Genomic DNA, 21,144 nt, shown 5'->3' on the forward strand with positions numbered 1-21,144 from the left:
AACAGCAGACGGAACCAGCCGGCTGGACTGGGCAGGGCTTGAGTTAGCGAAAAGGGCTATTCGTGTCGGTGAACGAGCAAGCGAGGCCGTCGCCACTCAACGGGTGTTCTCGAAGGACGACGACATCGTTGGACACAACTGTCAGCCTTGAGCTAGAGTAGCCAGCGGCCGAAAGGGTGGCGGAGGCAGGGCAGGCAGAGCAGAAGACGGAGACATTTCCAGGTGGGATCTGATGGGTACTGGTACCGGGACCGCGGCGGGCTGGACCCAATGGCCAGGTCCAAGGTGCAGGACGTACGTCTGCCGCGCTTGGCATGTCGAGCCGAGCCGGGCCGGCCTGGGCCGGTGCGCATCACTTGACAGATGCTGACAATCGCTCTTCTTAGACGTGTTGCGAGGTCCAGAGGGAAAGACTAGACGGTGGCGTTGCGGACTGTGTAACATTGGGTTGATGATGCGATAGGGGTTGGATGACGGAGGTCGGAGCCAGTTCTTCGGATCCAGAGGGGATAATCTGGTTTGAGGGTGCCTCGTTTGCGCGGCTGCTCTGAAGAGTTGCTCAGGTACGAGATGTGGAGAAAAACTATTCGGTGTCGCTGGATAGTCGAGCAAGGCGAAGGAGTAGCCTCGCAATGCTGAACTGCTAAGCCACCACCTCGTCTTCAATTGGACAAGTTGGCGGTGATGAATCCTGATTGTGATCGTGATCTCTTGCCGTTCTCTGGCTCTCGACAGACTATCGATTTGCAGAGCCAGGAACGTTTCTCTCCGTCAACGAGGTTAACCACCGGATTGGGAATGGTGACGGTCGTCGAGCTAACCCGACAAGGGAGTCGCGCTGATTTCGTCATGTCCATTCGGTAAAGGACCAGGTCAGCTCAATTTCGATTGGACGTCGACTCGTGGACGGTGACAGCCTGGAAGCGTGGGCGTGGTAAAGGGTTCCTCCATCCCTGTCTTTGGTACTCAAGCTTCGTCGTCGTCTCGCAGGTATATGTATATCCCTGGCCCAAGACGGAGGGGTATTTTCGGCAAGCAAAATGGCTACCTTCGACGTCAAACCCTCCAACTACGTGTTCGTGGTCGACTCACCGGAGAACAATGCGACTTCGCCAATTACGAGCGCCGGCCATGGACCAACAGGCCCTTTGAGAACGACGCGATGGAAAGCCGACTGCCATCCCCGAGCGCGTGAAGTGTGCGAGCGTGTGGATCGCTTTTACTACAACTCCTGGCCATTCAAGAGTGTCGATGCAAAGAAAAAGTTTCTCAAGACCGGGATTCCCAGGTTCGCCTGTCTCAGTCATCCGAGGGCGACAGACGACAGGATTTACTTTGCATGCAGCCTGTACACGCTTTTGTTCCTCATCGACGGTAAGGAGCCCACAACCCGAGTTTGATCGAACCAAGCTGACAAAACAAGACTTGCTCGAAGACATGTCTTTGGTAGAAGGCAAGGCCTTCAATCGCAGCCTAGTCTCTCTGATGCGCGGAGATAGACAACCAGACAGTCGGTACCCCTGTCCTCAATTGTTGCACACGCTCACAGTGCCACAGGAACGATTCCCGTCGAGTACATAACATACGATTTGTGGAAAGAAATGCGTGCCTGCGACAACAGATTGACAGCCGAAGTGCTCGAAGCAACGGTTGGATTCATGGAGGCGCAGACTGAGCAGGTCAGAATAGAGATGCAAGACTTTGGACAGTACCTCAGGTACAGGGACAGGGATGTCGGACAAGCGTATGAACTCTCTTTCTGTTGGATTCCCCAACCTTTCTGACTTGAACAGAGTTATGGCCGCGGTCGGACGTTATACCATTGGAATCCGGTTGACTCCAGACGAATTTCGGCGCGTGTCGCGGATCGATACAAACAGCGCAAGGCACCTGGGCGTCGTCAACGACATTTGCAGCTGGGATAAAGAGGTCAGCAAAGCGGAACAGTCTACAGAAGAAGGAGCAGTGCTCTGCTCCGCGGTCAAGACGCTGGCAGACGTGTCCGCACTGAGTCCCGCGGCAGCAAAGCGGCTCCTGTGGACCATGGTGGGGGAATGGGAGCTCCAACACGAGGAGCTACACCAGCAACTCATTCGTTCGCCAGAGGGTTACCGCGACGAACTGGGCAAATATGTTTCGGCGCTCGAGGATCTGATGAGCGGCCATTTGCATTGGAGCATCACAACGCCGCGGTACGGATTTTCGGAGTCGAGCAGCAGTTCGTCCTTTGCCGGCATGTGATTTTGGGGAATTGATCGTTTCGAGCAGACCACGCCTCAGCAGGCTTTTCCTGTCAGTCAATAATTGTCAAGCTAAATGCGACGCCGCAGAAATTCGCGTCCGAGTGCTCAAGTGAAAGTGATTTCAGGGGTAATGGCCCCATCCACCGGCGAGTCCCGTGAAAATGCAACCAGCCTAGAAATAGCGAGGCCACGCAGCATATCGTGTCAGTACCGCCGCATTATCATGTCCGGGGCGTCGCAAGTGGGGGATCGTGCACGAGTTGAGTCTGTGTGTGTTGCTGATTTTGGGACCTTGGCCAGTGGCCTTCGAGGACAAGACGACGCTGCAGTCGATATCGTACACATGGCCAGATCAGCGTCCGAGTCTGCGGGGTACTTGCACCAAGGCGTTGGAAATCTCCAATAAGGCCTCGTGGCTGTTGTTGATTCTGCCGTGTGACGTTGATTTGGCGGCAGTACATGGCGCCAGCGTCACGTTTAAACTGGAACCGCAGTGATTGCCTTGGAGCTCGTATCAGCCCCTCAGTGATTGAGATAGGGAGAAAGTGGAGTTCAGGAGAGACAGCATCGCATGTCGGGCGCGAGTCGAGCTTGTTGCAGCAGGTCACGCCGGGGGAGACGTAGAGGAGTGACGACAGTCGAGGCGGTGCATGAGCCGGGCGCAGGACGGGCTTTGAGCAACGATGAAGATGGACCCAAGTGAAACGACGGGCAGCTCCCGGTGAAGCGGATTTGGGGATGCCACGGCCGATGGTAGCCGGTTGGGGCACACGCGGCCTGTCCAGGTGAGCATCCCAATTCCCAATAGCCTCGCAGTGGCTCGGCCGTGAGCAAGTAAAATGGAAACAGGGAAGCCGTGGGTGAAACGACGCGCAACCGGTCATGATGAGGAGTTGCGGCAGAGGCAGCCAATGCGGACGACGTTGTTAGTCAAGATGCCAGGCGCGATGCGCATCTCTCCCAAAGCGACGGGGCAGTGGAGCAGTCAGGAGAAGCGATGCGACAGCACGGGCAAGCGATGCTTGATAAAAGTGGTGGACGGGGCGGCGGGACAGGGAAAGGAGAGCAGAGAGTGTCGTGAGAGTTTGCGGGTTGTCGAATCGCGGTGGTGAGGTGAGGGCGTGAAGCAGGGCGGGCTGCCGGATCGGGCATGGCGCCAACGCGCACATCAGCCAAGTCGGCGAGCACGTCAGCGCAGCCATTCGCGTCGCCCGGGCGCACTTCCTATCTGCATCCCACCAACCTACTCCTGCACGCCCTGCATCCTGTGTGCCAGTCCAGCGCCTGTGCCTCGAGGCCATGACCGTCGCGACCATGTTCCGAATAAGAGCGCCTGTCCGCCATGCCCGCCGAACGCTGGATTTCGCCATTTTCAGACAGTATAGCACCATCATGTCCCGCCGCGAATCGTATGCCACCACAGCCGCTGCCCCATATGGAGCCGTCGTAGTCGGTGGAGGTCCTGCTGGCATTACCGTTATTGGCAATCTTCTTGAGCAGCGCCAGCAGAGGCTTCTTTGGGTTGATCCGGCCTTCCGTGCTGGCCGGGTCAACGCCGCCTACAGAGAGGTGCCCAGGCATGTCATGATCCTCTCAACTTTTTTTGCCTCCTCTGCTGACCGCCTCCAGCAACACCGCCGTCGCTCTCTTTCTCCAGTTTGCCCAGGCCGTCGAGCCCTTCCAAAAGATCGTCGACGCCACCCCCGAGCCAAATGCCGTGTCGGTCCTCCGAAGTCTTCCCCAGGACAAGGGCTGCGATCTGTCCAAGGCCGCCGATATGTGCTTGATGCTGAGCGAAGGCTTGGCCAAGCACGAGCAGGTCCACCAGCAGCTGGGCAAAGTCACTGCCGCCACATTCGACAAGGTAGCTATCAATCCACCATGTCATGGCTCGTGAAGCGCCACAGTGGCTGACTAGGAACCGGCGAACAGACTACGAACCAATGGACCGTGTCGCTGGAAAACGCGCCATCACCCGTTGTCGCTTCAAACGTCGTCCTGTGTACCGGCTCGTCGCCCATTTCCTCGCCGCTGCCAATCATGGACCGCATGCAGCATCTCAAGATGAACGCAATTCACCTTGACACGGCGCTCGCTCCTTCGAAGCTCCAGACCCTGTTTGATCCGTCGTCTCTTGCCACCGTTGCCGTTATTGGCGCCTCGCACTCTGCCATTCTCGTTCTCCGCAACCTGTACAACATTGCCAACACGTCGCACCCGAATCTGCGCATCAAGTGGTTCACGCGCAACAAGCTGCGCTATGCTGTCAAGATGGACGGGTGGATACTGCGCGACAACACGGGATTGAAAGGCGAGGCTGCGGAGTGGGCACGGCAAAATCTCGAGGAGGACGGCGTCTTTGAGAAGAGTCCTGTCTCGAGGCTTGTCAAGAAAATCTGGACAGAAAAGGGTAAAGAAGACGCGACCTACAACGCCGAGCTGCCGGGGTGTACGCACGTTGTGCAAGCAATTGGCTACAAGCAAGACCCCACCCCAGACCTGAGCATCACCGAAGGTCCCGGCGCACCAGCAGAGCCATTGACCGTTGTATACGAGCCCTTGAGTGGGAGATTCGTAAAGAGCGTTCCGATTGGAAGTGCGGCAGTTAGCACCTCGAGCACCGCCTCGGCAACGACGGCCCAGAGCGCAGACGACTACATGGAATTCGTGCCAGGACTTTTCGGAGCGGGCATCGCGTACCCTGAGCGGGTCACCGATCCGTATGGAAACGTCGAGTACGCGGTTGGGTTCTGGAAGTTCATGAGGTTTTTGAAGAGAGCCGTTCCGGAATGGGTAAGCCAGCGTTGATGAGAAGGCGGAGGAGTGAGATTGGATTGAAAGTGGAGGAACAACAAACGCCCACATGCACGTCAGATGAACGACACGCGAGCATAGCCGAAGCGGGGGAGGGGCATCATCCAGCCACCACCGCCACATTGGATGTGGCGCGTCACGCTGGCAGAAGTCGACCAATGTCGGCGCTTTGGATTTTTTTCAACTTGATCAGGCGACGCATTCGATACCCCATGCTGCGACATTGCTTCAGCTGAGCTTTCCGTTGCGCTGATCCTTTGGGGAAGCGGGAGCGGCGTTGAGCAGCATTGGTACCTGCTCCTAGGTTGTTTGCCAAGGGCTTTCAACAGCCCGCTGGATACAGGACCTGGATATTCATCACCATCACATCTCGATAGACGATAGACGTAGAGAGCAAGGGGCTGGAAAGGCCGTTTTATTCTTCATTGTCCGTCGCACAGTGGGTGTCGAAAGAAATGCGACAGACCTCCTGGCAATATGAGTGCACTTGGGGAGCATTCATCTGCTGTTGTAGTCGCCCTTTGTGGAGCATTCATTCAACAGTGTAGCCACACTTAGGGAGCATCGGTTCACTGCTGCATCTAGACTTAGGGTGTCTCATTTCTTTCTACACCCACTGTGGTCGATTCTCCTTCGTTCGTGACTGTGGGACCATTAAGCCTCGGCAGTTTCCCAGACTTCGTGCAGTAGCCGAAAAGTTCAAGTCGACGCGATATCCGCTCGATTCGTCCAGTGCGTCCCCGTCGAGCGCCGATTCAACGTCCACAGCATGTGCATCTGGACATGGCGGAGCATTGTCCGTACCGAGTTCATGAGAACATCCTGGCCACTTGGAAAAGATGTCTTGCGGGCATGTTTTTACGTCGACAACCTAGCTGCAGTCTCAAAGAGAAAGCAGCAATAGCGCCGTAGTTCGCGTGAACTTGGGGGTGTCTATTGACAACACCAACCGCCCTGGCATTGGATAAAAGTCACCAAGGCTAGAGAAAACGATGCAGCCCTCTGCAGGTTCCATCGATTCTGTCGAAACAGAACACCTGCGAGCCTCGCGATCATGGAAACAGGTCCAAGCGGCCGGACGACATTTGACGCCTCGCGCAGCCCTGCAACCACCAGCGATAGTAATGACGCCAAAAGCCGCCCGCTGTGACATCACAGCCGACACTCTGTCTGGAAACAGAAGGCGCACACGCCCTGGTGGGCAGAGCAGGACTGTCGATGTACATCCTCGGCTCTTGCCCCCACAAGCACGGCGAGGCATGTGGCTGCGAAACGGGACGGTAATCTGGGGACCCCATGGGGTCGCTAGCGCAGATCGGCCGGCCGGCTTGCATTGGATTGGCAGGCAGGCGTGCAGGATGAAGACAGGCATCTTGTTTACTTCAAACGGCGATGCTCCTCGGCGATTTGCATGGCGAGGCTTGATGGTGCCAGTAGGTCGACTTGGGCTGGTGGTGATGTTGTTGGCGTGCACAGCGATTCTCAAACCCAACCAACGACGGTGAAACCAAAGGAGCAATAGGAACTGCCCTGGCGCTATAGCGAGTCAACAGAAGTGAAAACGAAGAAAATAAGCGTATCCGTGTAGCCACACGTCATCTTATTGTTCAAACTCAAAGCCACGCAGACACAAACGGCGTGCGGCGTAAATAATGAAGCGGCGCCTGTCCTGGCCTTAATTGCAACTCAGAGAGCACCTCGCGCCCGTGAAGAGAAAGGCCGCGACGCAGCCAGAATCCAAAACCGGCAGCGAGATGGTTAGGGACCGGGCTTGATCCAGGGGTGTTTGCGCTAAGCTTTGGGCCCGTGGCTGAAATTTGGCCAACCTACTCATGACACTGACTGTGCGCGCAAACTCTGTTGGTCGTTGTTGGCTGGGTACTTGGTCATTACAACAGCGCAGAAGAAGAGAGAGCGCAGAGAGCTTGTAACCCGCCGGTCAGGTCGCATTGCTTTCTTATCGCCCTACCATACTTTTGGACAGTTGCGTAAATCACACGACGTACCCCTTTCCCGCGCAGGCCGCGAACGATGACGACAGACGACGGCTCCCGCTTCAACAATCCTCCAACCACCAAGCTCATCGCAGGTCGCAAGAGCAGCAGCTGAGAAAGGCAGGGAACGTGAGGAGAGAGGAGAAACCCCACGGGAAAGTACCGAGGCGGACGCAGGGAGGTCCCCCGACGCAAGCGCAGTCTCGACTCGCAATCTTGGGTAGAGTTGGTTTCCAAACGCAGCTAAAGCCTCTGGAAATAAATTGAACCAGCCCGAGGTTTGTTGCAGTTGCTCCGCGCGGCGCGTGAGGAACAAGCTTGTCCTGTGTGTGCGTGCGTCGGTTGTGCTTTTAGCCCTGCTGCGAGGAAAACACTGCTTTCTTCATCTGATCGTGCGGAGGTCGTCGGCTGGGCGCCCTCCACCCCGGTCTGCCCTGCCGTGTCAGTATTGATATCTGAACGGGCCGCTCTTGCAACTCTGCGAGCGAGTATCTTTTCGAGCCTGAATAGTGTCACGTTGTGCCCCTCCGCTGGACGATTCAGTCGACCTTCGCATCGGTACAACTGGTGTACGGCATCAAACTTCAACACCAACTTTTCATCACGACCTTGGAATCGTTAGAGGCTGGATACCTCGACCAATTAGGCAACAGCAAACTCACCGTCCATCATGCCGGACCACTACACGGAGGACTTTAAAGTCCCGCAGACTTTTACGCGGACTGACAGTTCCAACTCCCAGCCGTCGATGCGCATGGCGCGGTTGGAGCATGTCGACACGGAGGGCGAATCTTTGAACCACGTCGGACTGCTGTACAAAAATGGGCGCATTGTGTTGCAGCCAGCGCCCTCGGCGGACCCCAAGGACCCGCTCAACTTGCCATTCTGGCGCAAGTTCGTCGCAATCTTCACGCTGTGCTTCTTTGGCGCCATGGCCGCCGCTGCCGAATTGATCCTCGGCGCGATGTTGCCGATTTTCGTTCTCTACTACGCTGGTAAGCTTTGGAGTCTAGCTGTGTACAAGCAGAATCCTTACTTTAACAGGCTACGACCCAAAATACATCAAAGTTTTGAGCGATTCGGGTGGACTGCCCAAGGGGACAGATCCGCTCAAGACGTTGTCGATGCTGCCCGACGCCCCTCCCATCTGGCACGTCTATCTTTTGGCGTCATTGCCGGTGCTCATGATGGGTGTTGCGAACTTGTTCTTGGTGCCGTTGGCTATTGCTGTGGGTCGGCGAAGTGTCACTCTCGCCACTGGTGTCCTGGCCATCTGTGGAATCATTTGGGCTGGGTTCAGCAAGAGCTTGGCCAGCCACATCTGCGGGCGGTGTCTGCAAGCTCTTGGCGCTGGTACGGTGGAGAGCTTGCTGCCGTTTATTGTTCAGGACATGGTGTTCGTCCACCAGAGAAACACCGCCATCTCAGGAGTCTTTGCCGCTCAGGTATGTCGTGTCGGCAAGTGTTTGGCAGCCCACTGACTTGGACAGGGCGTAATTATCATGACACTCGGTATCGGAGCGCCATACATCATCATCGATCTTGACTGGCGCTGGGTGTATCACATCACCGCCATCGCCGCAAGTTGCTTCCTGGTCGGCGTCTTCTTCTTCGTCCCCGAGACCCGCTGGTCTCGCACCAAGGCCGCCATGCGTAAGATCCGTGCACTTCCTTCAAATGGTCGATTCTAACCAAAGTAGGAGGCGAGCTTCCCCCTGAAGCCAAGGAGCGAGATCCAGACATGCTCCGTGTGCCCATCGACAACATGCGCTACGCGCCGCGCACCTTCCGCTACGATCTTGCTCTCTTCCACGGCAATTTCGACTTCCGGGCAGGCTGGGATGCCTTGTACGACACGTTCCGGACCTTCTTCTACCCTCACATTTTCTTCGTGACGATGCTCAACTCGGCCATGATCGCCACCGCTTTTGCTGCCGGCTATGTTGCTGCGCCCGCGCTGCTCACGGCGCCATACTCGTGGCCTTTCTTGCATCTGGGATTCTCTCTCTTCTCGGTCCTCATCGCCAGCGTGTTTGCGTATCTCATTACGGGGCCGGTGGCTGACTGGATTGCCAATGCTGTCGCGAAGAAGCGTGGAGTGCGGGTGGCCGAGAACCAGATCTTCAATCTCATCCTGCCCACCCTCGTTGGCATAATCGGAGCCGTCATCTTCGGTCTCGCGGGCTCGAATCAATCCAAGTACCCGTGGCCCGTCTTCGTCACGGGACTGGGCTTCATGGCCTTTGGTTTCCTCGCCGCCAATACCGTGGGCGCGGTGTACGTCCTTGAAAGCTACCCGCAGCTGGCCGGTCCGGCGCTGGTCAACATTGCCAGCTTCAGGTGTCTGATTGCCTTTGTGCTCAGCTTCAAGGTGTCCGAGTGGGTTGCCGACATGGGGTACCTGAAAAGCTTTGGCATGTACGCGGGCATCATCGGCGTTTTTGCGCTGCTCCTTCCGGTCGTCTACATCTGGGGCCCGGCATGGCGCAAGAGGTGGCCCGCCAACTGGGAGTGTCGTTATTGATGAAAGCGGGGCTGATCAAAGGACGATGAATCGTCGCAGGGTGCAGGCCATGGCTGGTTGGCAACTGGAGGTCATTGTGCCTCCAAGTGATACTGACCCGGCTTTAGCAAGATTTTGAGGCGCCATGAGGGAACGGGTTCAAGATGCTGCTCCGCATCAATGAGCTTAGACTTGGCAGTGATGTTGAACGCTGGAAGTATTCATCCGAGAGCAGCTCTTTCGCTCCTGACGAGGCTGAAGACCGATCAATTCCAAGTAGGGAGCTTGTCTTGGGTCTGTTGGTCATCATGTCGGCATTTGAGTAGTAGAGGTCTTACAAACTGGATAAAACTGAAGTGGGACTCAAGCGTTAGTCAGTTCGGTCGAAAAGGTTGTCGTAATCGCAATGTGGGTTGAATGATGGCGAGTAGATGAGTTCAGTTGAAACAAGATTGAACGAAGAACGTACCGTGACCGGTTCAGGGCCAGAGACAGCTGTTGGAAGTGACAGTGGAAATATGGATGACTCACAGGGCGAGTGAATCACCCTTATACAAACAGCCGCGGCACGGTAATGCGCGGCTTGAACCGAGTCTCGGGCGTAAGACACGAACACTCGACAAGCTTCTCAAATTGACTTTGCTCATCAGCAAGTGTTGCTGCCTTGGAGTCAACAAAGACACCTTTGGCGGCAGGGAAATCAGCGTTGCCGAATGCGTGTCGCGAAAAATATCTAGCATCGGCCGTATCTGTGGTCGTTGCGCTTCCCTGCTCGTCGTGAGACGACCTGCAGATGGTTCGCATGCACGAACCTCGCCTCAAAGGGACCGACCTTTGAACCTGTTGGGGTTGTGTTGAAAACTTGAAAGCATGGGAAGCATCTCATGGTGCGGCAATATCTCCGGGCAGAGACAACGGCTGCATCCATGGAGCATTCGTCTACTCGTGCGGATGGAGCTAGTCTGAGGAATCAGAAGCCGGGACATTTCAAAACAATGCTGCTTGATTTTGAGTTCGTAAATGACGCCCACGAACGTTGTGTGGAAGATCCATCATCTGAGGTCTGTGATAAACTGCCAGAAAGGCTCGGGGCGAGCGGAACGAAATGTTCGCCGAGACGCTTCCGAATTCGGGAATCTTGAGGCGATACCGCATCGGAACCTCCTTTCCCGGGAACCACGAAGTTGATTGTTGGACTTTCAAGCCAGGTACCTGTAGGCACGTCTTTGGGCGAAAATCATTCCGAGTTGCAAGCCACGTATCCTTTCACCGGACACGGACAAATCTGGGTGATTGTCGACGTTGGAATTCCCGGAAAACAGTCAATCGAGTGTGCAGATCAATAGCCAAAAGTTTCATCTATTCTTATCGTACAATTGATTGCTCGTACTCATACAGTCGTAGGCATCCGTTTAGAAAGCGGATGCTCCTCCGTCAGCGGTGATGACAGCTCCGTTGACGGGCACAGCGTTGTCCGAAGACAAGAAGACGATAGTCTTGGCAACCTTTTCAACCTCGGCGTTAGAAGGGCAAGGAATACTCAGGAGTTGCTGGCAAAGCGCAAGACCCTCTTCGTTCGGGACACCATCAAAAGACTTGAAAATGTTCGTGTGCAGAGGGCCCGGGAGAATGGCGTTGCAGCGGATCTTCTTGTTGGCGTAGCGGGCAGCAGTATTCTTCGTGAGTCCGATCAGCCCTAGGGAATGTAAGTCTAGGTCGAAAATGGAGGTTTTCCTACGATAATCACTTACCGTGCTTAGAAGCAGTGTAGGCCGCTCCTGAGAAGATGTTAGTTGAAAGCTCGAAGAGGTGCGTCCTGAGAAGCGCCATGGCGGCACGCCGATTCGAAGGATAAATAGGAACTGACCTGCAAACCCGCCACTGAGAGAAGATACTGAGCCCACGTTGATGATGACACCACCAGGGTTCTTCTGGCTCAGGAATTGCTTCACGGCGTACTTGCTCATGAGCGCTGGGCCAGTCAGGTTGGTCGCAATGACCTTGTCCCACACAGTCTTCTCCAAAGTATCGACCGGGTCGAAGCCGTCAATCACTCCGGCACAGTTGACGAGGACATCGATGCGGCCGAATTTGTGAAGGGCGTACTCGATCGCATGCTCAGCGGATGCTTCTATCGTCACGTCGGCGTTCGTCTTGGCGAGGATGTTCTGGCAAAAGTTAGGCACCCTGCCACAGTCCCTTAAATCCGTATCGCAACTCACCAAGGGTCCAATATTGTACCAGTTCTCCAGCTCCTTCTCCGCCTCTGCGAGACCAACGTCGTTCACGTCGCAGATGCAGACCTTTGCCTTGGCCTCCAAGGCAGCTTTGGCAATCGCCCTTCCAAGGCCACTGGCGCCACCGGTGACGAGAACAATCTTGTCGTCGAGGAGAGGAGCCATCTTCTTGTTGAGAATATCCGAGTTTGGCATTCAGACAGATTTGAGAAGTGTCGTGAATGGTTCGGAAGGGTGTGAGGAGTTGTCCGATTACAAGGGCTCCTCTCGTGCTTTTGAAGCTGGAACAGCTGGTGCCTCCTGAGGTCGAAGCTCCCCCACTCGTCCAATCTGTGACGTTGGAGTTCGTCGAATAGCGGGCCTGTACGAGCTGGGAAACCGTGCAACCGTGCGACGACGCGCCATGATTCGGACCGTAACGACAATCGATCCGCTGTTGAAGGTTGTCACTCTTGTGTCATTGACCAAGCTGTTCGAAGGTCTCGAAGAACTTGATTAGCTGTCAATGTTGCGGAGGTTGGGCAAACGCCGGCGTCCAAACCATCAATGGTCTGCCAAAAACTCAATGGAGGAGGCGGTCTCGCCGTCTCCAGTTTGGCCGAAACGTGGCCAGAACAGCGCCCTCAGCCTCCGCCAACACCATGAGGCGGGGAACAGACCCACTTTGTGTGGCTTCGAGGTTGAACCGTGCTTCTGAGACGTTCACAGCACAGGACTTTCGGGCGTGGCGAGTTGCCTCTTCTGAGGTTGAGTCAGAGGAGCCGGTGATGGCCTGGGAGTGCATCTGGTAGCCATCGCGGGAAAAGCTGGTCCTGGATCGCCAGGTAAGTAGGTAGGAAGCAGACGAAGAGAGGAATTCAAGCGTGGAGTGATGGAGGGGCAAGAGGACGCGGCTGATGTCGAGGATAGAAACAAGACGCCGGAAGAGCGGGAAGCGGAACGACGCGCAGCCATGTGCAGATGACGTAATCCAGCCAAAGCCCTTCCTTGCCCGTTGTCCGCAACATCAACAGAACTCTTCCTTCTATCATGCTGCACGCCATGCTGCACTCCAAGACGCCAAGTGTCCTTCTGCCGACTGCAGGGCTATTTTTTGCCAGTCACATGCACACCATCTCCATCACAGTCGGCGTGCGACGGCCAGTGTATTGCCTCAACGCGCGAGTTCCCCAAACCTGTCGGCCACTTCTCGTCTTTCGCACTGCTACACTGATTCAAATCGCCATACCCGAGTTGACTGAACACAGTTCGGAGACCGCAGCGGAGTCCAAAAGATATGCTGACTCCTGAAACTGCGACTGCACCCTAGGAGCATTTGTTGACTGCCAGAGTTGCCCCTCGGGAGCAGTCATTCGCTGCCACAGCTGCGCCTAGGACTGTCACTCCTTTGAACCCCCGCCGTGAGGCCGCCGCAGTGATTTCGATACAAGCGATCAAACCATGAGCCAGCCTCCCGACCTCCTGACCGCGCCGCACACTTCCCAGGCTCCGCTGGTGTTGCCATTTTCATACGAAACCGGCGACCGCCGCAGAGTTCCTTGACGCCGTTCATACTTTTGACTCCGGGTTGTTCACACTGTTTGGGTTGCGAAGCATTGTAAAAGAAGGACTGCTCGCGAGTCGCGGGACAGCACGCTTGTCAGGGCCGGTTTTCGGAGCGATTCAGCCAGGGAAAAACCGGGACTCGTGTCCAAGCCGACAGGAGCCGCTGCATCTGCGATATAGCACAACGCGATTGTCAGTTCGCCAACGTCCTTCGGGTCTTGACAGACCAATGGATTTCGGCTGAATTCGGCACCCGAGCTCAGTGTTGGTCTTGCGGCATGTTTCCGACTTCAGTTGTTGACGCCACAGACGCCGACTTTGAAAAGGGATCCAAAATCAGACCACTTTGGTCGAAATTGTGGGTCCAGCTTACTCCTATAGGCAATCTTCGCTATACCCTTGATCACAATTCAGCCTTTCCCCCACTCCCTCTTTCTCCCGACGCTCCTTAGAAATACCCAGCCCTGTCGCATCCTTCGGCCGGCTTTCCAGTCATTCCTTCAGTCCTTCTTCTCTCCACTGGCTCTCCTGCGTTTCAATACTTGCCAACCTGCCCTCAAAGCAAACATGGTTCTCGGTCCGACCCTGCGCCGCTGGCTTCCTTACCTGAACTTCACTGTCGCCATTTCCGCGCTCGGCTTTCAAACAGGCGTACTTTATCCGTGGCATGAGGAGCTGGACAGAGAGTTCAAAAAGCTCAGAGAAGAAAACAAGGAACAGCTTCAGGTCCTTCATGAAGCTAAGCTTCGGAGGCTGGAGGAGTTGGAGAGTCGATTTTCGAACGAAAAAACTCACAAGGCATGCATCTCATTGTTTTGGAAAGTTGCAAAGTCATTCCAGGCTGACCTGAACAGCTTTCGTGGTGGCCATGGCACTACAAGTCAACATCACAGTCGTAAAGTCTACAAAATGACTCCCCTTCGCATTCTTCTATGTGGGGGAGCATCGAGCGAGTCACAGCCGTTAAATGCTTGGAAATAGTCCAAAAAGGCTGCATCAATGTACAGCAACAAGCCCTGCCTTCGTCTTTGGTTACTAATGTGGACATAGTTCCTTTCAAGTTTGAGCGCATAGATTGAGGACTGGAGTTTTGATTCAACAACGGCCAGCCGAGTGCTTCTCGATACCCTAGAATTTCGTGCAAAGTGCACTCGCACTTTGCATTTCTAATATATTGACTTTCTCACCGGATTAGGCGCAAAAAGAGTCGTTATGATGAGGCTAAGCTCGCCCAGTAGCGCAAGGCGTAAATGCCCGGGCACCAAGGCTGTCGCCAAAGTCGCGACACTCACAAGAAAAAGTAGGGCCGCAGCTGGGAAGCATTCGTTTTCTTTCATAACCCACTCCTGAGGAACATGCAACTTCATCTAAGCAGTATTCAGAACCACTTGAGCATCTATGACGGGTAGGAACAGGGAGCATTCGAGCGCTATGCTACAGGACCTTGGGACTTGTGTGCTACGACTGTTGTCGCCAAGCCTCGCAAACTGACGCGCGCCCTACATCATCGCCCTCTTCATACAACGAAATTCGCACTCCTCTTTCAAACGCAAGACGGCTGCGCGACGATCCCCTCAAATTCCATGTCCAACAATCGGTGGTGGAATTGATACAATAGAGGTTCGCTGTTTGAAAGCGACTGACAGCTAGCGACTAATCTCGACAATTGCAGACCAAAATAGCATCGCTCTCCCATACTCAATCATCCATGTTGTTGATCATGGTATGATTCGCAATCAGAACTAGTTCGCCACGGCTATATCAAATTGCCGAATACACAGCCGTCTCGACTGTCATTTGGTCCTGGTAGTGTTGGTTCCAAACCAATTCTGAAACATTTCTAGATGCACCTTGATACGATGGCTTCTCAGGCGAGTCTTTGCCCTCCACGCATAGCGTTTTCAGGGCTTCCTCATCAAAGCGAACGGAACGCGAAAAAGACAGCGCCAAGATAAAGCAGGCAGCTGTCTCACCGCTACAAGGCTTCCGTGGTGCAAGTCAAATTCAGTTCTCTCGCATCTGCTCGCAGCAAAACCAAGTTCTCGGCGCGTGCTTTGCAATTGACTTGTTTGAGTTTTGTCGTAGAGAGGCGCGCGGCCCATATCGTTCACTCATCTACTTCATTCGCGGATAGTGAGCCGCCAGCCGCCGACCGCAACCCGGTTGCACCACTCTCGCCCGCTCACCGCCCGACTTGCACAACTACCCGTCGAGCCAAAATTCATCAAGCAATGCGGGGGGCTCTATATGGTCAAAACACGCAAGCCACTTCCCGTGTTATTGGGTCGACAGGAAACTAGGTTAAGCGTACACATACGCTTGAATGCAGCGACACCAAATTTGAAAAAGCGAACACGAGTCCTTTCTGATTCGACGTCACTCAATCCAGTTGACACGAATTCTGGATGCGACAGCCTCGTGCGTAGTGGCACTTGATCCAAACAGGCATCCCCGCATCAACTTTGTCCTACGGTAGGACGCACGGCTGAGAGCCACAACAGCACGGCTCGCACATCTCAACTTCTTGAGCACTTGGTTTCTTTTTCTGTGAACCACTCCTGCCATCCGAATAAAGGTCGGCATCTGTCGAGTCAGCCATCCGTTCTTAGACCGGTGTCAACATTCATCTCGGTGCATGACGAACCGCCAGGACGGCAGCTAACTGGGTCCCTTGTCGATCTTCTTGACATCGATCTGCCTGTACGACAAGCGGAGATGGCATATCTCCTGCTAGTTGCAGCTAGCTCAGGCATACGATTGCATCACTACCACCCGTCCCGAGATATTGATTGGTGACAGTACTGCACTACGTGGTAGCTCCTGCTGCCCAAAAACAATTCCATGGTCGCTCTTAAAGCCGGTCCCGAACCAAACGCCCAACTACCTGTTTACTGTTTCATGCCTCCAGTGCCCTGAGTCCGTCTCGACAGGATGCAGCATTTTTATGCTCTTGGCTTGCTTTTATCCCTCGTCGCTGCTTCATCCCCTGGCTTGGGCGCGAACAGCGACGCTTTCAAACTCTTCCAGCGCGCCGAAAGATACAACAAGCCCGTACCTCTTGAAGATGTCCAGGCACCAGCGCAGGTGGACCGCCTTCAAAAGCGACAGTCGCGGTTTCGAACAACCGCTTCAGAAAGTATGTCTGCTGTTCGCGTCGGATTTTGGCCAAACTGACGAACCCTCCCACAGAATTCGTAGTTGATGGGACTGCTATCCCAGAAGTGCCTTTTGACGTTGGAGAATCATACGCTGGATTACTTCCCATATCCGATGATCCAAACGAGACCCGGAAGCTTTTCTTCTGGTACGTGCCTTTTCCGACATCAGCGAAGACCGAGGCCGCTGATCAGAACGGGCAGGTTCTTTCCCTCGACAAATCCCGACGCTGGGGCCGACGTCACTGCCTGGTTTAACGGAGGTCCTGGATGCAGTTCCCTCCTTGGTCTATTAAGAGAGAATGGTCCGTTCACATGGCAAGATGGAACATTTGCGCCGACGCAGAACCCTTACAGCTGGGTGAATCTGACGAATATGGTGTGGATCGAGTGAGTCCAAATCGATAGTCAAGCTTGCTTCAGATCCACTGACTGGTGATTCAGACAGCCAGTCGGCGTTGGCTACACGCAAGGCAAGCCAAATATCACGGACGAGCTAGGCGTAGGTGACCAGTTGGCTGGATTTTGGAAAAACTTTGTCGACACCTTCGATTTGAGGGGCTTCAAGGTCTACCTGACTGGAGAGTCGTATGCCGGCTTCTACGTGCCCTACATCGGTATGTTTTTTTCCAAAGAAAAGAGAGGAAAAGGGACAATTTGCTGATCTTGGGTAGCGGACGACTTTATAAGTCGTAACGACAAAGATTACTACAACCTGGCCGGAATAGCCATCAATGATCCGATCATCGGAAGCAGCACTGCTCAACAGGCTGGTAAGTTGGCTCCTCTCTCCTGGGGGAAAATTTGTTCGGTCCCTCTTGAAGCTGACTCGTACCCAGTCCCTGCCGTCCCGTTCGTAAACTATTGGCAGGAGCTTTTCTATCTCAATGGCTCTACCATGGAAAAGATCAATGCGGATGCCGACCGATGCGGCTTTACCAACTTGTTCGACAAATTCCTCGCTTTCCCTCCACCAGACGAGGACTTTCCTGATATCTTCGACCCCGCTGAACAGAAGAACAACTCCTGTGACGTTTTCAGTGCGATTATCGAAGCCGCAAAGGAGGTGAATCCTTGCTTTGACATCTACCACATCACCACGACCTGTCCTAGTAAGCTATGCCAGGGAGACAACTTTCAGATGTTGGACTGACGACCATTTCTAATACAGCCCCTTATTCGATTCTCGGAAAAGTCAACAGAGACGATTACCAACCACCAGGGCTCCAAATCTACTTCAACCGCACCGATGTGCAGCGTGCCATCAATGCCCCCGTGGGCACCAATTGGACGCAATGCTCGCAGAAACCCGTCTTCGCCGGCAACGGCAGTGACTTGACGCAAAGCCCTGCGCAAGACGGCACGCTCCGTCGCGTCATAGAAGCAACGAACAATACCATCATCGGCAGCGGCAACCTCGATTTCATCCTCCCGACCAACGGCACCCTTCTCGCCATTCAAAATACGACCTGGAACGGCAGACGCGGCTTCCAAGAATACCCTGGCCGGGTCTTCTACTCGCCGTACCATCCAGAGTATAACAAGGGCTGGCTGGCGGGCAGCGGCGAGGTGGGTTTCTGGGGCCAAGAGAGAGGCTTGACGTTCTACCAAGTGCAATTGGCAGGTCATGAGCTACCTGGCTACGCAGGCGGTGCCGCCTACCGCGTAATTGAGTATATGCTGGGTCGGGTCAAGGCTTTGGATGAGCAGTCCAACTTTTCGACGCAGCCAAACGCAAACTTCACCGGACAAAAGGGACCCGGGAAGAGGAATGAGCTGTGATTTGAGAGACCATGACGGGGCACTGGGGAGTGGTCCTGCTCAAGACCACGGAGGTGTAATACAGGGAGGCCATTGTGTGAATCGCAAGCGAAGCTGGAAGGCTTGGGCAGCTGAAAAGAGGGCAGAGTGAGAGCTTTGAGAGCATGATGCATGAAGTAATGAGTTCACAGCATGCAGTATATATTGTGTAGAGTCAACATTACTACTATCAAATCACGTGAGGACTCCGTGGCGCAATTGGTTAGCGCGTTTGACTGTTAAGGAGAGAAATCTCTGAAGCAATCAGGAGGTTGGCAGTTCAAGCCTGCCCGGGGTCGAGTTCTTTTGCTTTTTTTGCTGGCTCCAAGTTCCGATTGCAATTGTTTGCTGTGGAGAAGGAGCATTCCATTTGAATCCACGACCCAAAATTTTGCTCGGCTACAGTACGAGTTTCTCCGGGCTATGGCCGAGCGGGCTTTCCTGATCCCGATCTTGCGGAGCGGCGTCGCTCTTTCAACGACATCCCATCACCCCAGACAAGGACATGGACGGAACAGCTGCGCGAACAGCTGCGCCTTGAAAGCAAAAGCTGCACCGCGAAGCAATGCCTCGATACCTTCCGATGGCCCAATCAAAACACGACAAGAGCGAGACGGGCTGCTGCAAGGCAACCGTGTGCTTCGCCTTGACCGCGTAGACCATCCGCCTCACCGAGAGGCTTTGCCAACCCGCGAGGCTGGCGGTCTACTTCTCAGCCAAACTTGTCAGCCACTGGGACCGAGGTTCTGCAAAAAGCAAACATCTGTGGACTGAGGCCTGGTAGCAAAAGTCGTTGGTACACAACCTCCCAATGACTGGTACACTCAAGGACGCTTCAATGCTCCCTGTTAGCCGTCGGTTATAGCTTATGGATGCTCCTCGTCAGTCATTTGTCAGCGCGAATGAATGCTCCCTGAAGGGGGACACTGATCTTCTGTTCTTGATGTGCCACAACCTTTTTAACCAAACCTCGGACGAAGGTTTGAGGTTCGAGGCTTTTCTGCAGCATGCTGTTTCCACAGTTGGTGCCGCTGCATCCCGCTGCAGGTTTTGCAAAGGGCCAGCAGATCATACAGATAACACCGGCTGATGAAAGACGACAAAAATGTCAGGCACTGGACCATTGGGCCTCCCAAGACAACCCTTTCGAAGACGCTGGCGCCAGGATTCTCAGAGCTGACTTGATGAGTCCGACGAAAGTTCGAAACAGGCCTCGAAATACTGCACATTTCCATGAGGAGAATCGGCGCGGCTCGTCCCACGATGAGTCGGGAATTGGCATCCATCGAACATTCCCGAGCCATGTGGCATACTCGCATCCCTTCCGCTAGCCTGACTCTTCCTCGCCATGCCAAGTATCATCCTAAGCTCCCAACTGTGCAGTATTTTCTTCACATGGACCTGCGTCCGCTCGACGTGGCCATCAATTGCCTGATTGTCGCAGATCTGTGATGCCGGCGGGCTTTGACGTGGAGAGATGATCATGATGGCTGGGACGGTGTGAGGGTGTCGTTTCCTGTTCCGGTTCGGCAGTGGCCGTGATGCCGGATTCTGAGAAGAGCCCGGGAAAGCATAGAACGCGTGGGTTTAGTATGAGATATGAGAGTGGTGGATTGGCTGGAGGGCGGGCTGGAGGGCAGGCGTCGTGTCTTCTTTCGGCTTAAGAGCCTTGAAAGTTGACTGAGATTGGTGGGCATCTTGCCTTCTTCCAGTTGGGAGAGACCATTATGCCAGATTTTGAGAGGCGCGTTGAAGGAGCTTAACATGAGAAGTGGACCTGAGGGTGTCAAGTCAGTCTTCTTCATGCTAGAGGGTGGGAGGGTACACAGGCCCGAGCACAGACCGAGAGCAGACAGGACCGAGTCGTCTTGTTTTGTGGTCTTGAGGACGTAAGTGGGGCGTGGAGGAAGGCGCTGCTGGCGGAAATTGGTTTTGGCGGTGTTGGTCTCTTGTGCCGGGCTGCTGCGTCGCACTCGACGCCAACTCCAACTCCAACCCTCAACACCCTACTACAACCAACACCCCAACCAACTCCTCCACAATGGCATCAGCCTTTGTGGCCCCATACACACTCCCTGGCGGTGGAGGCGACCCGCCCCGTCGCCCAAACAACAACAACAACAACAGAAACGGCCACAGGGTCGAAAAACCAGGGTAAGTCTGCAGTCTTGAGGTCCGTGGAGGAAGTCAACATCGCTGAACCTCCAACCAGAACAAAACAAACATGCAATCGCTGTGGCCAAGCCATGCACGGCCACTGGAGAGAATGCACAAGAAGATGTAGAAGATGCAAGACCAACGAACACGTTGGATTGCCGTGCTCGGTCAAATACCCAGCACCAACTCCCAAAAATACCGGGGCCGTGAACGAACAAGTCGTCAAACTCAGCACGGACTTATATCAAGAAACTCGCGACCTCAGGAAACAGCTTGAAGAAAGCAGAAACAGGGAATCCAACATGGGCCAACAGGCTGAAAAAATGCAAAGAGATTTCTCCGTTTTGCAACAAGACCACATCTTTTTGCGGCAACAATACAACGAAATGGCCCAGCGCTATCAACAACAAATCCAGGAGCTTCAAAGACAACTCCGAGAACGAAATCAAAAAGACGGCCACCAAAAAGGCTAGTCCAAACGTCAAATTTCAATTGGCACTCAACACCAGACCCTGCCGGTCAAAAAACAGGCCCAACACTCAAGACCAGGCCTTTTCACAAAACACCAGGCCCTGCCTCTCAAACACCTGACCAAATCATTCAAAATCATGCCTAGTTAATCAACACCAGGCCTCGTCAAAAATCAACCTGGCCCCAACACTTAAAACCAGGCCTCAACAAAAAAGAAACATAAAA

The 21,144-nt window shown here is 54.4% G+C and overlaps 9 protein-coding genes and 1 non-coding gene across 10 annotated transcripts; 8 read left to right on the top strand and 2 right to left on the bottom strand.

Annotated features, from left to right (window-relative positions):
• Positions 1–982: 982 nt before the first annotated feature.
• Positions 983–2,327, top strand: J3D65DRAFT_628423 (aristolochene synthase). Its single transcript, XM_066800636.1, has 4 exons — positions 983–1,374; positions 1,424–1,510; positions 1,558–1,744; positions 1,794–2,327. The coding sequence occupies exons 1-4, from the start codon at positions 1,041–1,043 to the stop codon at positions 2,239–2,241; spliced, it is 1,056 nt and encodes a 351-aa protein (XP_066654802.1). The 5' UTR covers positions 983–1,040; the 3' UTR covers positions 2,242–2,327.
• Positions 2,328–2,353: 26 nt separating this feature from the next.
• Positions 2,354–3,544, bottom strand: J3D65DRAFT_416090 (uncharacterized protein). The gene has a single exon (XM_066796052.1). It carries the CDS (start codon positions 3,125–3,127, stop codon positions 2,465–2,467), a length of 663 nt encoding a protein of 220 aa, XP_066654803.1. The 5' UTR covers positions 3,128–3,544; the 3' UTR covers positions 2,354–2,464.
• A 13-nt stretch (positions 3,545–3,557) lies between these two features.
• Positions 3,558–5,051, top strand: J3D65DRAFT_646502 (pyridine nucleotide-disulfide oxidoreductase-domain-containing protein; the record flags this gene model as incomplete). Its single annotated transcript, XM_066802280.1, has 4 exons — positions 3,558–3,820; positions 3,873–4,107; positions 4,176–4,839; positions 4,894–5,051. The coding sequence occupies 4 exons, from the start codon at positions 3,558–3,560 to the stop codon at positions 5,049–5,051; spliced, it is 1,320 nt and encodes a 439-aa protein (XP_066654804.1).
• Positions 5,052–5,582: 531 nt separating this feature from the next.
• J3D65DRAFT_628431 (uncharacterized protein) lies at positions 5,583–6,633 on the top strand. The gene has a single exon (XM_066800637.1). The coding sequence runs from the start codon at positions 6,050–6,052 to the stop codon at positions 6,560–6,562; it is 513 nt and encodes a 170-aa protein (XP_066654805.1). The 5' UTR covers positions 5,583–6,049; the 3' UTR covers positions 6,563–6,633.
• A 966-nt stretch (positions 6,634–7,599) lies between these two features.
• J3D65DRAFT_678090 (major facilitator superfamily transporter) lies at positions 7,600–10,016 on the top strand. The gene is made up of 4 exons (XM_066803655.1): positions 7,600–8,046; positions 8,096–8,496; positions 8,542–8,704; positions 8,752–10,016. The coding sequence occupies exons 1-4, from the start codon at positions 7,722–7,724 to the stop codon at positions 9,573–9,575; spliced, it is 1,713 nt and encodes a 570-aa protein (XP_066654806.1). The 5' UTR covers positions 7,600–7,721; the 3' UTR covers positions 9,576–10,016.
• A 950-nt stretch (positions 10,017–10,966) lies between these two features.
• J3D65DRAFT_554552 (short chain dehydrogenase/ reductase) lies at positions 10,967–11,956 on the bottom strand (the record flags this gene model as incomplete). The annotated part of the gene is made up of 4 exons (XM_066797188.1): positions 10,967–11,250; positions 11,306–11,332; positions 11,422–11,722; positions 11,777–11,956. The coding sequence occupies 4 exons, from the start codon at positions 11,954–11,956 to the stop codon at positions 10,967–10,969; spliced, it is 792 nt and encodes a 263-aa protein (XP_066654807.1).
• A 1,965-nt stretch (positions 11,957–13,921) lies between these two features.
• J3D65DRAFT_530917 (uncharacterized protein) lies at positions 13,922–14,104 on the top strand (the record flags this gene model as incomplete). The annotated part of the gene is made up of 1 exon (XM_066796670.1): positions 13,922–14,104. A coding segment is annotated over one exon (183 nt), but the record flags the coding sequence as incomplete, so codon positions are not given.
• Positions 14,105–16,093: 1,989 nt separating this feature from the next.
• On the top strand, positions 16,094–18,579 carry J3D65DRAFT_415925 (serine carboxypeptidase). The gene is made up of 7 exons (XM_066796050.1): positions 16,094–16,472; positions 16,526–16,640; positions 16,696–16,881; positions 16,936–17,108; positions 17,166–17,264; positions 17,331–17,603; positions 17,663–18,579. The coding sequence occupies exons 1-7, from the start codon at positions 16,268–16,270 to the stop codon at positions 18,271–18,273; spliced, it is 1,662 nt and encodes a 553-aa protein (XP_066654809.1). The 5' UTR covers positions 16,094–16,267; the 3' UTR covers positions 18,274–18,579.
• J3D65DRAFT_t83 lies at positions 18,496–18,590 on the top strand. Its single transcript has one exon. It is a non-coding gene; the product is annotated as a tRNA-Asn (tRNA).
• A 1,353-nt stretch (positions 18,591–19,943) lies between these two features.
• On the top strand, positions 19,944–21,054 carry J3D65DRAFT_415928 (uncharacterized protein). The gene is made up of 2 exons (XM_066796051.1): positions 19,944–20,445; positions 20,504–21,054. The coding sequence occupies exons 1-2, from the start codon at positions 20,333–20,335 to the stop codon at positions 20,919–20,921; spliced, it is 531 nt and encodes a 176-aa protein (XP_066654810.1). The 5' UTR covers positions 19,944–20,332; the 3' UTR covers positions 20,922–21,054.
• Positions 21,055–21,144: the final 90 nt, after the last annotated feature.

This window comes from Phyllosticta citribraziliensis (assembly GCF_038025025.1).
Source record: "Phyllosticta citribraziliensis strain CPC 17464 chromosome Unknown J3D65scaffold_7, whole genome shotgun sequence".
NCBI classification, from domain to species: Eukaryota; Fungi; Ascomycota; class Dothideomycetes; order Botryosphaeriales; family Phyllostictaceae; genus Phyllosticta; species Phyllosticta citribraziliensis.